At 45.3% G+C, this 19,861-nt stretch overlaps 1 protein-coding gene across 2 annotated transcripts in view; it reads left to right on the forward strand.

Moving 5' to 3' along the window:
- The first annotated feature begins 10,598 nt into the window (after positions 1 to 10,598).
- The window catches only part of FAM214A (family with sequence similarity 214 member A), a 47,056-nt gene continuing 37,793 nt past the window's right edge, over positions 10,599 to 19,861 (forward strand). For both annotated transcript variants that reach the window (XM_032123225.1, XM_032123226.1), the window contains exon 1: positions 10,599 to 10,748. In XM_032123225.1, coding sequence (XP_031979116.1) covers positions 10,733 to 10,748 — 16 coding nt within the window. In that variant the 5' untranslated portion in view covers positions 10,599 to 10,732. The remainder of the gene's footprint in view (positions 10,749 to 19,861) is intronic.

Raw genomic sequence — 19,861 nt, forward strand, 5'->3', positions numbered from 1 at the left:
ACTGTGTTTTCCCCTGAAAATACATCTTCCCTCACCCTGGGAAGTGTGAGGAAACCTCTGGGTTTTCTCCTCACTATATGCTGTAGCTTCGTCTCATGCTGTGGCAGCTCAAGTGTTTTATTTTATAAACTAATTAGAAGCTACTGCTTTGCTAGGTAAGAATGTTAAGAACTGATCAGCACCCCAAGTACTTTCGGTGTTTGAGTAATGATGAAAAAAGGACAACCCCTCCATTTGGATGCCATTTCTAAATCACTCCGTCAGAAGTTTCAAATCAAAGCTGGTGGAGGGACAGGCTGTCTCAGACCACGCGGCTCCAACCTGTGTAATAAGTGCAGGCTTAATCCCTGCTAATGCCCTACAAGCATTGTTGAGACAGTGTTATACAACCACCTGGAGCTGCTGCCAGGTAAAGCCTTTGGGTGCCCTTCGTGCCGCTGGAGGAGTGTGCTATCAGCAGGGGAAATCCCGCAGTGCAGGCTCCTGCTCACACTTGGGTTTGGCAGAGCCGGGTGGCAGTCGCTGCGTGCGTGGCAGGGTGGGGACAGTGCTGGTGGCAGCTCACAGGTGCCTTGGCAGCACCCTCTGTGCCCAGCACACCTCTGCCATGCATGGCTGAATGTGCTCAATGTGCTTTGGCTGCCACCTGGTCCATTGCAATGAGGACCTGGCTTCCAGGTTTTTAAGCATAAGGGGGGTGAATCCAGAAGGCTGATAGCAAAACACTGGTGAAGATTCATTGCTACAGTGACCAGAAACACAGAGGATGCAGAGAAAAGCAACTTCACATCATTTATGGCAGAAAGGTACCTGCTGTGAGTTAGAACAGCCCTAAAGATGCTGTGATCTGTAGCAGCTTCCTGAGGCAAACCAGAATCCCCTTTTCATAAGCAATGTATCTATGTAAAGCAGAGAAAATACTACAAGTCTTATGATGTTCCTTCCAGACAAGGAAAAATCTGAAGCAGTAAATGTGGAGAGTGAGTTGGTGAATCAAAGCTGGGCAATGGCTTTAAAAGCACCAGGTGTTCCCTGCTGGAGCTCTGTCGCTGACAGCTGGTGGCAGTTTGCTGCGGGCTCTGGACAGTGCAAAAAGCAGCCTCAATAGCGAATGAAGAGGAGCAAAACCCTCCCCTTCCTTAAAGCTGGATCATGGAAATGGACCCGTAGCATGGTGGGTTGTCACAAGGGCTCTGCTTTTGAAATGTGATCCATGTGTGCAAATCCCACACAGATCAGATGCTAAAACTGCAGTGATTCTTTGACACCTCAGCTGAGGAAGAGAACGAATGTGCTCTGTACTCATCTTTCCTTTTCTTAAACAAAGCCAATTAAATTAACTTTGAAACAAGGACTTTGATTACTCTCTCTGACGTCATCTTTACGTTGATGTGATTCTGTGGACTGGTGGCATCACTGCTGATTTGCACTGGTGTAAGAACAACGGGACTCTGTGTTTCCTAGGCAGTGAAGCTGCTTATGTTTTGTGTAAAGAAAGAAACGCAGTCAAACAACTTAAAGGGGAAATAAGTTAACCAAGAAATTCAGAAGGAGCTAAAAGCAGTATGAGCACAGATACAGCTACAATATTCCAACTGTATTGCTAGTTTGAAAAAAATACACAGCCTAAATAAGGAAGTATTGACTTCACTATAAATGTGTACGCTGATCTCTCTCATTTTTGAGTTCTAATTGACATCCAAAGGTGAGCAAGTTAATAACTTTCTGAAATTTTATTTATTATTTTAGTATACATACTGTACTTTATTGCCTTTCAGATCCTTGAATGAATGTAAGCTTCCCTTCCCCTTCAAATAATGTTATGCAACATGAGAATAAATCAACCGTAAGGATTAAAATTATAATTGACCTGGAGTGAAAGTAGGAGAGAAAGTTCCACCCAGCATAGCCTGAGCTGAAATTCTAGTTGCTTCTGTATGAAGGGGAGTTGACCTTTGTGTATAGCCAAGGATTTTGCTATTGATGACATCTGGCAGGCATGGAGGTTTATATACATATATTTATTTATCTATTTTCACCCGGTGAAATCTGGACTTTCAGTATTCAGCTTTAATGCTCTTTTTTTTTTGCTATAGTTGCTATTATGCTCTAACTTTGAGGATGTCAAACTCCTGAAAAGAGCAATTGTTTTGCTTTAGGTACAGTAAAGCCTACAAATGTTATGCTTGGGGTGAGAGACAGAGGCTTTGTGTGTATCAAGGGAATCTGGTGTATGAAGGGAGTGGAGCTGGGCCCAGGACTGATATAACTGACCTTGCCCAACATCTGAGGTGAGCCAGAGTGTTCTTCACTACAGTCATAGGATTACAGGACAGCAGCTCATGAGTGGAGTTTTAGGGAATGTTTTTATGTTAAAAAATGAAGCAAAATAAACCCCCAAAAATTTGAAACCAGTTAAACCTGAACCTGGGTATATTTCACAGTTCTATATTGAAAAAAATCAGCCCTGATGCCATGTGCAGCACATTCTGTTCAGTGCCCTTTCCATTCAGTCTTTACTATTAACACGTAGCATAGGCCACTAATGGCCATGAATATATTAAATGGACTATGGCTAATAACTATGTGATTAAAATTTTTAGAACAAGGCCATGGCAGTTTTCCATAGCTCTGACATTTGCCTAATAAGCCCAAACTCACTGACTGCTTTAGTAAATGATACACGACTTCTCTTGTAAACCTGGCATGGGGTTACATTAAATATTGCCTTGTATTTAACAACGTGCTACTTTCCTGCCCTACTCTCATAAGTCTAGTAGGAGTTGTGGCCTTAATTTAGCCTGGGTGGAACTATAGGTTGGACTCGTTGTTCCAGCAAGGTAATTGCTTCTCTGCATAAATGAATTATCCTTTTCATTTACAGTGCCCATGGAAAGTTGTGTGTCATTGCAGCACGCTCGGCAGTGTAGCTGTAGCAATCTTTCAGTATGTCGTGCACGTGCTCACTGGGTCGGTTTTGTCCCCGGTGGCACAGCTTTGCTGCAGGGTGAGATGTATGACAAGCTGGCCCTTTGGAGGGATGCTGGCTCTGCCTCGCTGCTGGCCTCCCCTACAAAATGGGTACTAATGTGACAGAGGATGAGCATCGCCTGAAAATGTCAACTCCAAAGGCCTTCCTGACAGGCTGACCAGGATGGCAACTCTGCTGAGAGCCGTGGAGAGACACTCAGTAAGCAATACCTGTGGTGCAACCTCTGGGAGCAGGGGAAGCATATGAGGGCAAAGGCTGTGAGCCTGAGTCCTGCTGCAAAGGAGGAGCTGCCTGAAAGACAGAAGCTGGCTGGGATGTGCCTCCAAATTGGTGCAGTGCAAAGCCATGACCCAGCTGCTGCAGTAGGAGAGGGAAAGTAAACAGGGCTGGCAGAGGCACCAGAAGCTGAACTTCGTGAACTCCTACCAGATGGAGTTACACCAGCAATTAACTTGGTGCAATTACTTCCACACAACTGCACTGGAAATTATTGCAAGATAGATCAACCCATTAACAATAGGAAAACAGCATTGCAAAACTCCAATCACCTTCCAAGTGTTATGCACTCACTTTCCACTGAAATTAATGAAAATAATGCAAATGGGGGGCTTGGATTCCTGACAGATCACTGCATTGAGTAATTGGGCCACAGCTCCTGGATGTACCTGCTCAAAAAGTAAACAGAGTGATGAGAGAGATGACCTAGACTGAAAACAGTTCTTGTCCTTCCATTTTCCCCAAACCTATTGCTGGCAATATCTTGCTGTTTCTCTTGGCAAGCATACATCTCCAGCTTCTGGTCAGGGCCTGCTACAAAAACTTCAACTTTAGTATGGAAACCTATATATTTTCTGATTAATATTTCCATCAAGCTTAGTCCTGGGTAAACATTGTGTAACATTAGCATTCATCAGTGAGCTTGCACAGTCTGCTTGAAAAAAAATTGAAAAAATATTTCAAAAACCTTCTTTCAGTCTAGAATGAATATTACAGCCACAGAAAAGATCTGTGTAAAAGAGAATAATTTTCTCCTCTTTCAGAGATTGATGAACTATTCACAAGTCAATCATTTACTTTTCAGTGCATTATTGCCTGATTAGTCAAGTGCTGATGCAATTAAACTTAATGATCTTACTGAGTAGGTGTCTGCTGAGACTGACATTTGAAAAGAATGGGTCATTAGTATTTTTGTAAAGCAGACCTTTCTTTGTTTTTACCATCATATTTCTGTATTTCCACTGCTACTAGTCACCACTTCAGATGAGACTGTACTGTTCTCATTTGGAGCTGGTATCTAATCCCACACCACAGATCAGCTACTGAGAAGCATGTGAAGTTTATGAAATATCAGTTTAGGAGTTGCTCCAAATAGAGAAGAGATTATGCAAGTTACTTTTCCCAAGGTGAATTACAGACATGCAGGAAGGGCTCAGTTTCTGTTGGCAAGAAGGCCTGACTGACTGCTAGACCTCAGCCTCTGGAAGACTGGCAGAAGAGATTCCATCCTGAGAGGTGCTAAGCTGCTGCTGCTGCCAGAAGAATAAAGAAGGCACAGGGTGTCCCATGTGACATGGGAAACTTGAGGAGCAGCACAGGACATGGACTAGGTTGTTTCCAATGAAAGGAATCTTCTGTATGTAAACAAGGTTTTGTAGCAAAGTGTTGAGTCCAGGAAATAATTTCTGGCGAGGAGAATAAGCTTTCCTTTTCAGAGGAGTGCAATTATTTCTCTATTGTTCTCCTAGTTCCTCCACAATTTAGTCTTGGCTGTGTCTCCAGTGAGAAAGTACTACTTGGAAAATAAAGGAATTTGAGAGAACACACAGAGGAAAACAAAAAACCCAAGATGTCATTTTACCGATTTCAGAAAGTGAATTTAGCAGGTAAGAACATGATAATAGCTATATGTTTTTGCTTTGAAAGGGATAATTAGTAGTGAAATTAAGCAATGGAGCACTTTGGTAGGAACTGCAGGGAAAGAAAAATCTCTGTAAGCTAGAAAACAGCAGGGTCTAACAGTAAAGCACCTGTTGGTTTACACTTTCTGTGTTTGTTACTATCTCCAAAATATTTAACACTATGACCACAATTTGTGTATTTCTAAGAAAGAAAACTAAAATGTTGCTGTTCCTACTCTGCCACAGATCCTGATTTTCCAGACATGGGACAGGCTTCCCGTAGAAGCAACTCCATTGTCTTAATTGATGCATTTGCACCAGGGAGAGCAGATGTAATAAGATGAGAATCAAGTCCACGGGTCAACAGTTTCAAAAATAACTATCTAAAATTAGGTGCCTAATTCTATAAATAGGAACCTGAGTAGAGGTGGGCTAGTTTTTAAAAACACTGCAGGAGTGACAAATTCTGCTGAAGTCAATTTGAGCTGGAGGCAAGTTTTCCTTCGAAAATCAGGCTGTTTTATTTAAATACGTGGTATTGTTACAGGCATATTGGACATCCTGGGTTGAAGGTTTGAATTTCCCATCCCAAAGTATAGCTGTATCAGCCCGTACCCAGTGCACAGAGCACTCATCACACAGAACACGAGCATATTCCATCTTGACATACATTATTGGATGAGTGTGTCTGGGGACTCAAAACAAAAAGATTAGAAACATACACTTTCCTCTCTTTGATCCTGAGGCAAGCCACAAATGTAACAGAGGCCTAAGGGCTGTTCTAAAGGATGCTGGGGAGTAGCTTTGTGGAGGAACTTCTGCATGGGCTGGGGATGAATACAGAACAAAACCTCCTCTGCAGCATCCACCAGCAAGGTCTTCCTGCCTCCCAAACCAGTGTGGAACAAAGTAAGATGAGCTCTGAAAGCACTGCCTAGACACTCATGTATGTCTGCACGACATAATGAGCCAGGGTACCTGAAAGTTGTAAGGATGGGAAATGCAGTTTGGGTGCTTCGAATGTATTTTTAAATCTTATTGGGTTCAAGAACTTAAACCAAGCTGTTAAATCAAGAACAATGGGACTAAAATATTTACTCGTAAGTGCTGGAGGCTGAAACTAACAGCATAACACAAAGGTAGGCAGACACAGAGAGGACAATTGCCTCAGGCTATCATTGCTATTGGGCCTATAGGTATCTTCAGAAAGAATAATGACAAACTCTTTTCCACTCAACTAGATCCACTTAGCTGTATAAGATAAGGGTTTATAATTCAGTTTCAGTAGCAGCTTGTAGGAATCTGTAAGTTGTTGTGAACTAATAAATTCCTATAAGCGCATACCTAATTTCATTGCCAAGTGGTTACTACTGGTGACAATTAAATGACAGTTGACTCTACATAGGTTTTGTATAGCACACTTCAAATTTGTTCCATTGCATACTGTACCTTCCAGTCCATTTCTGATTGTCTTCATCCTTTTGCAGTAATATTCTGCCAAGTGTGGTGGCATTATACCACAGAGGTGGCAGCCATATCAAGAGCAGTTGTGCCACATCACTTAATAGGCAGTAATTGTCTCCAGGAGTCACCAGAATCCTGATCTGCTGCATCAGACATCACTTCTTTGACAGCTAAAGCTGAAAAGATGCTTGGGATGGAACCTTAAATACACTTTGTTTCAGGTTGCAGGGGCTGTGCTAAAAGCCTACAGTGCTGAAGAAAACACAGCCATACATTTATCTTGGTTTTTTGGTTCCTTTTTAAACCTAATTTCTATATGAACAAGACTTATGAGACACCACTGTGTCCTGCTGCCCCAGGTGAGGACATTTTAAAATCCAATGGCCAGTTTGAGACAAGTTTCACACGTGGCTACTGTTCACGAGAGAAATAAAGGTCTGTCACATTTCAGGAAAAGGAGGTGGGGTGGCCCCGTCAAGGTTTCCACCAAGAAACAGGCGGCCACCAAAACTGATGTGCTGCATGTGCAAGAGCCTCTTTGTCCACACGGATGCTGCAGCCTGAGCCCTCACCTGTTTAGACAGTGAGGTTAATCAGCCATGAGACAGGACTGGATAAGAACCTGTTTTGTCCCTGCTTGTGCTCCCAGAAGTATGTGTTGGTCTAGACTTGGCAGTGGGAGGGCAGTTAAAGTTCTCTTTGTGTTTCTAAGCTGATCCTGCTTTTGTGTGATGCGTAATGCAACCGTGTGCTTTTCGGATGTTTTAAGTTGATGGTAAGCTTCTGAGGTCAGAAATGCATTTCAGTACTGTCATTGCTCTCATAAGATTTCCAAGTGTATGTAAGTGAATTCCTGTGGTTGAAGCCCCTTATCCCATATTTTCTCTGTGTATTCATGCAGTGCTTATAATTTTTTTTATGACTCGGAGGAAAATTATGAGTTCAAGGATATTTTTAGATGTTTTATCTGAACTAAGTCCACAAATTTGTTTGGGATGTTTATTGTTTTTCTGCTTTCATTATTATACATGGAAGATGGTATGATTAGATCTCTCTGATAATTTTAAATTTTGTGTTCTGCTTTTTTTCAGATCAATTATGTGTTTATGTGGTCAAAAGGGAAGCAGTCCTTTTTCAGATGAAGAGAAGCAGGACCCAAAGGGTGTATCTCAGTCATACCCAGGGCTCTCAGGGTCCAGGAATGCACTAACTCAAGAGGGGAAGCTGAACCTTAAGCCTCCTGCATGGTCACATAGAGTAGGACTGCACACCAGACATGGTTTTCTCTCATCATATGCCTTAAAACTTTTTTAATGATAAGTGGTTTTCAGGCTGGCACTTAATTTCCCATTGGCTTGAACTCCTAAGAACTACGAGGTAATGGGAAGCTAGTTGGCTCATTAATTAAGAAAATGGAAAAAGTACTTTGAGAGAGCATTTTCCTGGAAATTTGGTCTATTTGTGTCTGACGAGCTGTTTTACAAAAAAAGTGCCAAAGTGAGATTAAAACCTTTAAAATGATTAAAAAATACTATGTGAAGCTTAATGGTTAAATAGCTACGATTGTAATTAAATAGTAGAAAGGCAGATTTGGTTGTGGCTGTAAAACCAATATTAGAACAAGGTACAAACTAATTTGCAGTGTCCTACAGCAACAATTAGTGTCCTAAAGGATGTGACTTTTCATTAGGATGACTAGGAGGATCTGACAGGTGGCTGAATCATGCCCACTGTAGTCATGCTGAACTTCATATACACGCACCCACAGTATTTATTGCTCAGTCAAATTCTTCCTTTTATAATTCTGGATTGCCACATTTGCAATTACATTGCATCCGGCAGAGAGCTCTGAGATCTGTAATTACCAAACACGTCCAAAGCAGTCACACAGCAACACAAGTGACACTCATGTACTTACGAGTGTAAAATCAAAGCACTGCACCTCCCACCTGTCCATGACTGAACTGAGAGGTGTTTACTGCACAGTTTATTCTGTGAAGCACCCTCCCAGTGTAATGACACACAGCTGATAAATGAGAGAGGGAAATAGGTGCAGTTCATACGAGCCAAACAGTGCAGAACTGAGTTGTTCTGGAATTTTACATTCTTTGCAACACCTTCAGTGGCTGCTCAGCTAGCCGTGAGGAAAGAGTGGCTGTGCAGAACCCAGAGGTACACACATCTGCAGGGATCCTGGCACGCTAGAAAGGATGGGGAATTGGCTAGGCCATGCATAGGGGTCAGAAGACTTGTGTATGTGTAAGTCGCCTCGTTGTAGGGAGTGAGTGCCTCCCATAGGGCTCAGGCTATGAGATGGGGATGTTTGTAAACAGTCACAGTGCAGGGAGTTACCAGTGTAAGGACTGGAGATATGGTGGTGTCTGTGTACATCCCAGCTATGGCAGCACATTAAAGCGCAAGAAGCACTGTCTTGTCTGATGTGTCTTTCTGACCGAGCCCAAACCCGAGTAACAGAGCTGTCCGTGGGGCTTGTCCTGGCCGCGGTGCAGTCTCCAGGTGAGCTGCACGTTGACACTGCAGCTCTTCTGCAGTACAGCTTCCGCTTTCAGGCAGTTCTTTCTGCTGTCTAGAGGCCGCTTTAGCCGGCCTAGATCTGTGCCCCTGGTGAAAGTGGGATCCCTATCACCAGGGCAGTTTGTTCCCCGTTTTCCGTGGTGCATTAGCAGTGCGTCTACAGCGATGGGGTGCGGGCGGGGGCCGGGGCCCGCACTCGGCAGCCCCGGTTCTGACCTGCTCTGCCAGGCGGGCCTGGCGCGAGGGATGGCGCCGGCCCGTCCCTTTCAGGGAAACCTGAATTTCTGCCGGATTAAGGCGGTTGTGTAACCGCAGCCCAGCTGACTCCATTGTTCCTCCGCACAATGTAGTTATCAGCGTGAAGTGAGCGCCGAGCACGGCGCTGCCGGGCAGGGCGGTGTGAGCGGGGCAGCGCTGCCCCGAGCGCCTCTCCCCGCCCGCAGCCCGGTGTGAGCGGGCGGGGCTCAGCATCCCGCCCCACGGGCACTTCACACCTGAACCGCCGATACACGCGTGCATTTAAGCGCCGGCGGTCAGGGGCTCGGGGCCCTGTGGGCACACGGAGGGCCGGCGTGGGAGGACACGCGTGCGGGGCGGAGAGGGAAGGGCGGCCAGCGGCTGGCGGCAGTGCGGGAAAGGCGCGGGTGAGGGGCCGCGCCAGCCGCCGTCGGAGCCGGGTGAGTGAGCGAGGGGCCGCTCCCCGCCCCGGGGCGGGAGCCTGGCTACCAAAGCACTCGGCGGGGGGGGGATAGGGGTGAAGGGACGATGCCGTTTGCGCGAACCCATAAACCCAGCGGCGCCGTCTGCAGCGCAGGGCACGGGGTGTCCCCGGGCTGCGGGGACCGCACTCCCGGGCGGGACCGGACCGTGCCGAGCCGCGCTCTGTTGCCGTGACAACCGAGCTGCTCGACGGCGGGCGGGCGGGAGGCGGCGCGGGGCATTGGCCGCCGTGCGGCACGTGGGGCGGGCGGGGGCCGGCCCGGGGGCGGGATGAGCGCGGCGCGGGCGCGCAGCGGGGCCCGCGGGCCTGGCGGGCAGTGGCCGCGTTCCCCGCCGCTGGCGGCCGAGCGTGGCGGGTACCCCCGGCCGAGCTGCCCTGCCCTAGCTCGCTCCGTCCTGCTCTGCCCGCCGCCGGGCTGTGATGTGTGTGCCCCGCTCGGCGGGAGGCGGGGAGTGCCCGGCGGAGAGGAGGGGAGTTAGTCAGCGGCGAGGAGGAGGAGGAGGAGGCAGGGCCGGAGGCAGAGCCATGGAGAGCAGCGCTTGGCGGGCGGGGCGGGCCGTGTGACCGGGGCGCATCGCGGGGGCACGGCCCGGCAGCCCGGGCGGCAGCGGCGGGGCCGGGGATGGAGGTGCGGCGCAGCCCCCCGCCGCCAGCCGCCGGCCCGTGACGGGGCGGGGGCCGCGGCCCCGACGGGGCGGGCGGGGGGCCGCTCGCTGCCTTCCTCGGGGCAGGCGGGCGGGAGGGAGGGGACTCCGGCAGGGGCTGCCGTCGCCCGGGGCCGCGGTGACTCAGAGCCGGCGCGGCCGGGGGTGAGCCGAGGTCTGTTGTTGTGGGATTTTTTCCCCGGCAGGTTATAAATAGCCCCGCGCGGCGCCGTGTCACGGAAGGACACCCTGGCCGGGCGCGGGCAGAGGCCGCCGGCGCGCAGCCTCCCCCGGCCGGCCGCCGCCAGCCCGCCCGCCCGCGGGCCCGGCCGCTGCATTGGCGGGGCCGCCTCCCGCCGGCCGTGCCCGCTCCCGGAGCGCCGCCGACACCGCTGGCTCGGGCAGCGACGGCCCGGCTCCGCGGGGACAGCGGCACAGCACCTCGGCCCTGCCAGACCTCGCTGAGGCAGCAGGGAAGATGAAGCCGGAACGAGGTAAACGGCTTATCAGTACATTTCTTTTTGTTTGTTTCGTCTCTAGGATTAGAAGTAGCCCGGTGTTTTGTTCCGATGTTATCGCTCTATTTCCTTATCCCCTCCCCTGCCATTTTGGGGCTGGGAAAGAATCCAGGTGCTCGGGCTCAGCTCGGGAAATGCCGGTGGCAGTGGGGTGCGGAAGGTGCCCCGCGAAGGGGGTGACAGCCCCGTGTCCTGCCTGCCCTTCGGCTTTCCATTGTCTTGGCTGGATGGAAGGGAGACAAACGCCGTAGCGAAGTGCTTCTGCTGTGGGAATGCTGCAGTCCGTGTGTCAGACACAGCCGGCTCGTTAGCACAGACCTGCAGTGCTGAGGCGAGAGTCGGTCAAAGGCAAATCGGGCATCGACAGACAAAGCCAGCAGCTGTACAGAAATGTCCAAATATAGCTGAAAAGCACCCTGAAAATAACCAAAACTTACATCTGTGGTGTTTTATAAACTGACAGTGCTTTTTTCCCCACTTATAATGGAGATATTTCATAACAAGCATGGTGAAATACACATTTTTCACGATTATTTGGTTACATCTTATCGGATTACTGACATCTGGTTTTACAGAAAAATCAAGACGGCAGTCTACGTATATGTTTATAACACTTGAGCTCTTCTGCCGTATAGCAACAGCTGCTGATGCCCCTAGAGTTGGAAATATGTCATGACTTCTATTTTGATCCACTGGAGGACTGATTATTGATTCGTGTTAGTTAAAGCAAGACTATTTTTTGAAGAAAATCTTATGCGTGCTCATCGTAGTATTCTGAATGTTAATTAAAAACAATAATCCATATTTCTTAAAGTTTTGATGATTCTATTGCTTACCTGGTTGCTTTCAGTTTATAAACATGTTCTATTTCTGTTATAATCACTGGTGTTTTGAGAAACACTTTTATATAGCTCAGATATTCATGTATTTAATGCTAACACTTACATGACATACACATCTTAATTAGGTTTGTTAATTGCATGTTTCCTAATAGCGACACTGCATAAATGACCACTCTTCGGTGGATTTCTTGTCTGTATATGCTGCAAGGATTATATGGTGTGATGATAGCACAGATAGTACAGAAGCAATCATAAGTTAATGGGGTTTAAGTACTATGGTTTTGAAATGGGCCTTTCTCGTTGCTTTCCTCCTTGTTTCTTAACTGCTTAAACCTTCACACCATCTACTGCAGCAAGGCTGGTTGTTTTTAGAATCTCTTTAGATTTTAATACCAGACCCTGAAGTTTGAAAACTATTTACTGTCAGGGTGAAATTATATTTCAAAACAGCCAGGTTAAACCCAAGTCAATATTTGCAGCTTTAAAATGTTCTGCTCTAGCAGTTCAACATCTACATGACCTTTGTCTATTCCTTTTTTTAATTTTTAGGCAGAAGGAATTAGAACATTGGAAATTATCAGCTGCTGTGTGATAAGTGATCAGATGCCTTTTTTTAACCAATCTGGGGTAAAGGGAACCAAATTTGTACAGAAAGCAAGTTATTAGGTTGCTCGGGTATTTTTTTTTTTCTTTTTTTCCCCTAAGCTAGGTATTAATAAATTGAGATTCTTATCCACTGTAAAGTGTTTTCCACAAACTTAGTAAAATCCTTCAGAAGTTACGTCTTGAAATTCTTTTAAGATAATTAACAAAAGTCTTGAAATAAATCATGGATCTTGCCAAATGTGGGAGAGTATCTCCAGCCATTTTAGTGGATCCCTCTAGCTGAACTGTGTGCTGATATAATAGAGCAGTACCATGCACAAAGGGGGCTGTGAAAGTGCTGCCTAAATGCCACATGCGGCCCACAGAGACTCTTAGGAGGCACGAATCATGCAAATGTTTTCATGTGCTGCTTTCTGCATAGCAGCTGTACCACAGGACACAAGCAGTCAAGTGTGCAGTCACCTGCTTCCAATCGTCGCAAATTAATAGCAAAGGGCACAGGAGGAGCAGACCACTCAGCTTGCCACAGGCTTCACTTCTCTACAGAGCCTCAAAATCCTGAGAGGACCGTAAGTTCACACCCCGAGTAAAGCATAAAGAAGCAGACTTTAAACAGGCTTGCAATGCGTTGGGGTTTTTTTGGTCATTCTTAGAAGTAATTATATCAGAATCAATTTGGAGCAGAGGGATGCAGTTCTTGTTGTTAGAATTGAGCTCAGCACTTCACTGAAGATGGTAATGCCCAGGCACATTGGGAGAGGTATGGTTTAGATGTTGTTGTACTGCCAGTAAGGTTCTTGTTATCCCCAGCAAAGATGGGTGGTGCAGGAGAAGAAGGAAGAGATCTAAATGTGCAACTATTTTTATCAGTGGAAAGTGTTATAGGATGTTTAAATTTAAGGAGGTGAGAGGGACAGGCAGAAATGAAGGAAGTAGGGTAATTTGGCCCTAAGGTACTTATCTCCCTCTGCAGGAAGGAAAGTTGGAAAATTGCAGATATGAACATGTAATTAATATGTGAGAGCAGTACGGAGGAGACAGAATATGGAACTCTGCATAGCAAACCTGCAGAGCAGTTTTGTGAGTGAGGGAGAGCAGGAAGAGAGCTTTGAAAGTGCAGGTAAAAATGTGAGCTTATTCCTTTGCCATGCAAAGGCACAGGGCATTCCCAGGATGTATCTCATGAGCATCACTCAGGATGCAGCCATCAGGTGGGGGTGAGTGTGGAAGGATGGTGTTTGCCCTAAGCACATTCCCAGAGCTATCTGTACTGGGTCTAGGGAATGCAGTAACTCAAATACTGATGGCTGCTGCTCAGCTTTGCCTTCCCTGTGCTGCCATTCTGAAAGTGAAGTGTTGAAGCATCTTAAAATACAGTGGTCATGTTTCTTCAGCTGAGGCTTTGCTGGTGCCAGGGAGAAGAATGATTTATCTCCCTTTCTTCCATACCATGTTTTTGGAGTGATGTTTGAGTTTGGGATTGGTTTTGGTTGGGTTGTTTGTTTTTTGGTTTTTTTTTGTCTTTCTGCAGTAACAACGTATCAGGTTACCTGGCTTTGATCCATGATACCATCACGATTTGGTTTCTGCAGTACAGCTGCCTAGTCAGCTGCTTCGTGCTGCATGTTTGGACTGCTGTTTCCTTTCTCAAGTACAGAGCTTTGCTCTTGCTTCTATTGAACTTCGTTCTAATGACTTCTGGTCACTTCGGCAGTTTATTGAGTTTGGAAGACAGAATAAGACTTCGTAACAGAGTGCTTGCAAAGTCTTCCAGCTCAGCTTTGTTCATGAACTGTATAAACACACTGTTTCACCATCAGCGTTAATGAAAACATTGCATAATGTCAGGGTGATAGCTTGCTGCCAAACTCAGAAGGCTTGTTATGTACTCTTAGAGTACACTTGGTGCACAACTGGAAAAAATCTTGTGGTTTAGATGAATCTGCAGTATAGTCATATTTTACTGTGGAAATGTAGCAAGACATCAAAAGTCTTACTATAGTCTAAATAGCTGAGAGTTATTGCTCCTTCCTCCTCCCTCCCCCTCATTGCATGAATGATCAGTTAAAGGAGGAAGACAGGCTTGTTTGTCTCTAAATGCATACTGGCTGGTTTTTATCACCTTATTCGAGTCTTTTCTTACTTTTTTATTGCCTTGCTTTGTTTATTCCTCTATGTGTGCTCTCTGTGTAGAGACTATTTTGTTTTCACTTACAAATTAAGCAAAAAGCACTCTTCTCCTACTTTCTGAAGCATTAATTCCCTCTTTGAGATTATCCTAATTTACAGAAATGACTTTCTGTCTACAAGAGAGGAACAAGCAGTCTGAAGATGGCTTTTTCTCTTCTCCTTCCTTCTTTGCAAGTCAAACTCGGATACATGCCTCTGGGTCTGTTTGTAGTAACTGGGTTATGGGACTTCTGCCACATTACTTGGTGTGTTGGTATGGAAAGAGCTAACTCTTGGTTCAGCAAAAGTCTGGTTACTGCCTCCTGTGGGAAACACAGCTGAGGCATTTCGGGATGTATCTGTGGGGAAAGCTGGAGGAGAGGTTAATGAACAGTTGGTGGAATTTAGATTCTTAGGAGGAAGGGTGAGGAGGCATGGGACTGGGGGGAAGTGAGCTGAACCAGTGTGTTCAGTTTTGGAGTTGGTTGTTAAGCTAGGAGATGTGGGTAAGGCCCTTGTTTTTATAAGCATAAAATATGCCCTATATTACCTGGGGAAGATGTTGTGGAAAGCTTTTTAGCAAAGATGATGTGCTGCAGAGTATGCAGATTAGGAAGTGAAAATATATATTGTAAAAGAATGAGTGTTGTTTTAGTGTCCTATATTGCACTGTGATACAGACACTTTAATTTTATACTATCTTCTCAGTGAAATGTCACAAAGCACTTAAACTTTTCCATGGCGGAATGATGTAGCCGGTAAACAAAGTAATAAACTGGAAATGAGCTGCTTCCTGCTCAGTGGAGTTGTCACTCCAGAAGCGTCTGGGCAATGCTTGGGGCTGGGTTGCCACAGGTAAGTGCAGGTTGGTGCTGATGAGCTGGAGGTGACGCTGTGCCTGCCCCAGGAAGCCGTGCGGGCCAACAGGCTCTGCCGCGGGCACGTGCGGCGAGGTGCGTGTGCCTGGGGAGGCTGCTCCTCCTGCCTGGACTGCTTTCAAATAAAACCAGCTTATTCTCAAAAAAACCCGACAGCTAAAACTGTTCAGGGTAAAAAACCCCACCAACCCAACCAAAGTGACAGATACTGCACTCAGATTCCCTTTATAAAGCATGAAGCTGTCTAGCTCTAATCTTTGGGGAGAGCAGATTTGTGCTGATAACAGATAATATATAGATGCAGGGTATGAGTGAACAGGAACAGGAGTCTTTTCCTTTTAATGAAGGGTGGAGTCTAGATGCTTTCAATACAGCTCTGTCCTGGCACGTGAAAAATGGCAATATAAACTCTCTTTTTACTAAATTTCTACCTCAAAAATTTAACTTGGAAGAATTCTTGGCTTTTAGGTGCTTAACCTTTAAAAATGTTAGGCACCAAAAAAAAAGAAAAAAGTGTATTAATTTGTAGAATGGAAAATCTCAGTTTTTAATTTGAAATGCCAGTTTACGTTACAGTTTTTTTACCTGTTCTGCAATTTGTACCTAGCTATTGACAGCAAGGCAAGTCTTCCTGTTGTAAAAGTATTTCTTGTGTTGGAAGCGTGCTTTTATCATTGTTCAGCAGTGAGAGTTCTTCATGGCACACCTGTTTCTCAGAGAAAACCATCCTGGTAACAACTTTGCCATTTTCTTGTTGTTTGCTTGGTGTTGTCCATACTAGCTGCCTTTAGCTGCTGCTAAAACAGATGCTGCTGGAGTGGCATTTAGGTGGATATTTTAGGGATTGTGGATATGCCAAGCCCATAGGCTTGGAATATATAAACTGACCCTTCTGACCATATTCTTCACTTGCTGAAGTGAGAAACTTTGGCATGCCAGATCAGATCCCTGGGGTGAAACACATTAGGTTGGACTTCGTTGTTAAGGGCAGTGTTGAAACTATTATTGGATCTGAGATCTGCCAGCTTCTAAATGTTTTTAAAAATAAGCTAACATTTATAAATACAGAATCTCATGAGAGACGAGTTCGCTGCCAACTGAAATTTTGCTTATTAAAATTAGAAGTCTTCTGTGAAAACAGAGTAACTGATGAGAACAAACCAGCTATATGACATTTGTTAAAAGAACTTGCTCTGTCTGCTTCACTGTTTATAAAATGTTTCTTTGTTATTTTGGCAAACTTCTACTAATAGCAACTGTTTACTGGTGGAGAAATAGCCATAGCCTTTTATCTTCTCAGCAACGAGTTTAGGGTAACAGTCCAGCTATTCTTTTAGTCCATAAGTTCTTACAGTTTAACTGTAAATACAGCTGTAATTACTCTCTCCATTCTGATGTGATACTTGATAAACTATGTTTTTTAGATTTTTGAAAGTGTCTCACATCACTGTCTTTCAAGGAGGTGATAAATTATTCAGTCTTTGCAGGTCATTTAAATTTAACATTTAGACAGAAGCCAGTTTTTAAGTTAAAATTGTTTTAGAAGTGCAGGTACAGTTGCATGGTTATCTTTGTACTACCCAGTACTGAAACTCCATGTATACGTAGGCAATTCAGGATAAATGCAAATATGGAAGAGTGCCTCTTGGACCTGGGTAGGCAGCTGGACTTTGGAAGGCTTCCCTTTCATTACCTATTCCTTTTTCTGCTGGTCTCATGCAGGGTGGCATGACTATAGCTACAAGCACGTGGCTGAAGCCATGTGAGTTACTCTTGCTCTTCAGTCAGAGCTGTACTGAGATTGGAAGAGATATTTTTTTATAAAGGCTACGTGTAAATAGTATAATTGAGTTGTAAGTCATCAAAATTCTCCATCTTTGCTTAGCAATCCAGAGTTAACCTGACCAAGTCAAAACCATCTCACTTGCATTAATACATTTCCTTCCATGTCAAATGGGCCTGACTAGTTCTTTTGGCTAGTGATTTTTCATGTTAGCTTTGGGGCCAAAGCTGGTTCAAGTTGCTGTCTGGGATGGTATTACATTACATTGACTTAAAATGCAAAGATGTAATAGGGTGGCATGAGGATGTTCTTGGGGATAATTTGGAGAGGAAGCTGCAGGTGAGGCAGCTGAACACACAGGGAGGGAAGCACTCTGCAGACGTGAAACGCTAAGGACACTTTCATGTCTCTGCTGAGTGTAAGAGTCCTTCTAATGAATAAAGGCAAACAAAATAGTCTCACTGAACAACTTTGTTTCTCTAAGAGCAGTAAGGGGAGCTCTTCCCCCCCATACACATTTATTTTGGTTTGGCCACTTTTCTTTACTTGGGCAGGCATGCAATCTCTCTCTGTCCAGGTATGTAGTACCCAGTAACCATGGGGCAGTTAGGCTTCCCTCTTAGCAATGATCAATGCATTTCCCAAACCTGTTTGCTTTTACTGGGAAAAAACCAAGTTGGATTTTCTTCTGAGGCATAGAAACGGGAGAATATATCTGAAATAAGGACTCTCTGGTTGCACATGAGCGGTGTCATCTGCTTTACATTACACAAGTTAGTGATCTTTTTTCCATCAAGATCCATAGGAACCAGGTTGGTAAGTAAGCCCATTTTGGATGGTGAAGTACTTTAGGGAGTCTGTGAGCAGGTGACTGCTTGTGCTAGTTTAGCCTCTTAATGGTGCTTGCTGTGGATGCAGGGCTTCCTTTTGCCCCGTGATGAGCCTTCAGGATTTCTAGGACATATTTCACACTTCTCTGTGCTGCAACAAATTAAGCTTCTTTCTCAGGATGCTGTGCAAGTATCATCTTGTCGTTTGGTGTAATGGGAGAGGCAAGAGCAAAAAGAGAGAGAACTTCAGTAGAATTGACGATGGCAAGTATTATCCCATACCCTCAGTGCAGTCAGCACCATGATGGGAGGTGGTAGAGTCGGAGCTGGTTTCTTCTGAGGGACAAGGGAAGGAGAAGGAGAGGTGCAGGAAGAGCTGCTGCGGTCAGCGTGCTTTTTTTTCAGAGCAATGGGAAGCCCTTCTCCCCTGCCAGGTATTGTTCTCCTTGATTCCCTGCCAGGGCACCAGCCCAGCAACGCAAGTGAAACAAACCATGGCTCCAACTCGCACTTCCGGGCAGGTCAGCAAATTTGGTGGAAGGCTTTGTTTGCATGGAGGGGCAGAGAGGGTGTGTAAGAGCAGTATCTGAGTAAATGTCTGTGATGGCTGCTTGACATAACTTCTGTGTTAGCAGAGAGTAAAATTTTGGTATGTTGGGCTGATGCTTCTTTTAATGTGCAGTTTTCTGTAAAGTCACAAGTACTTGTACATTTCCTTTGTGTGTTAGATCTGAATCTTTAAAACTGCTGAACCTTCAAGACTTCTGTTTACTACTTCTTTATTTTAAAAATTTTGATTAAGTAGGTGAATTTGAGAGTATGGGAGAAGGCAATAGTTGCATCAAGAAGGGAAGGACTTCAGTAAATATTGCAGTGATGTGGAATAAAAGAGGAGTATCCTATCAATAGGAACTGAACAGGGACAAAATAGTGAAGATCAGCATGGACTGGGAGCACACAGTTAGGTCAAAGGGATTGATACCAACGCTCATGCTGCTCAAAGGTAAACCCTTTCTTGCCTGCCATAAATTTCTTTAAAATTCAACTTCAAGTATATTTTCTGTGCAAGTTTTCCCACTTCAGTTGCCTTTTAGTAAAAAGTATGACTTTGCTTTGTTTTAATTTGAGGGGGAAACAGCTTCTTCCTTTTGAAGCGCATGCTATTTGAATTGCCAGAGGAATTTCATTTACTGCGGGGAAACCATGAGAAACAAAGTATCTGGAGAGCCAGAAGTGGAGGATGGCCGGAGTGATGGTTGCTGCGATTGCTGTGCCAGCAGCAGCGCTCACAGCGCAACTGCCTGCGCCGTGCTAATGCACGCAGGGCGTGGAGGAGCGCTCCGAGGAGGCTGCTGTTCAACAGTGGAGCAGTAAAACCAAGCAGCTAGGTCATGGAGGTGAAACGGGGAATAGCTGGTAATACTGGAAATGTCTGAAGACAAAGATCAGTGTAAAGCTGCTAGGATGCACACCTGCCTCATCTTGCATCGAGCGGTTAGGTTCGCTAAGCTGAGGCCAGCCGGGACTGGCTGTTGTTGTAGTGCCTTTGGATGTTTCTTGCTAAGAGTCTCGCTGAATCAACGACTTTCTATGAGAAAGTATTTTGGATCCACTGGAGAAAAAGCTGGTGGTGCTTGATGTGCATTGTATGTTCTTTCATCCCATCCTCGTGTTGAGAAGATCTAACGGCCTTTTGTTAATGTTTTGGGATGCTTTTTGTAAGCTGGCGGAATTCGTTCTTGTTTAAGTTTCTAGTAAGAAATTTTGAGCAGCTTTACGTTACGCACTGATTTTTATTTTATTTGTTTTTAATTTCTGTTTGGTTGATTTAAAAATCATAGTGGGACTGTTAGCATCTGATCCTTGTGGGACTGTTAGCATCTGATGCTTTCAGCTTCTCTAGGTGTGCTGTAGACTGTAGGTAGTCTTTCTCACTCAATAAATTTGAGTTTGAACATCAGTAAAAGGAAAACTGTACAAA

The sequence above is a fragment of the Corvus moneduloides genome, chromosome 13 (assembly GCF_009650955.1).
Source record: "Corvus moneduloides isolate bCorMon1 chromosome 13, bCorMon1.pri, whole genome shotgun sequence".
In the NCBI taxonomy this organism is placed as follows: Eukaryota; Metazoa; Chordata; class Aves; order Passeriformes; family Corvidae; genus Corvus; species Corvus moneduloides.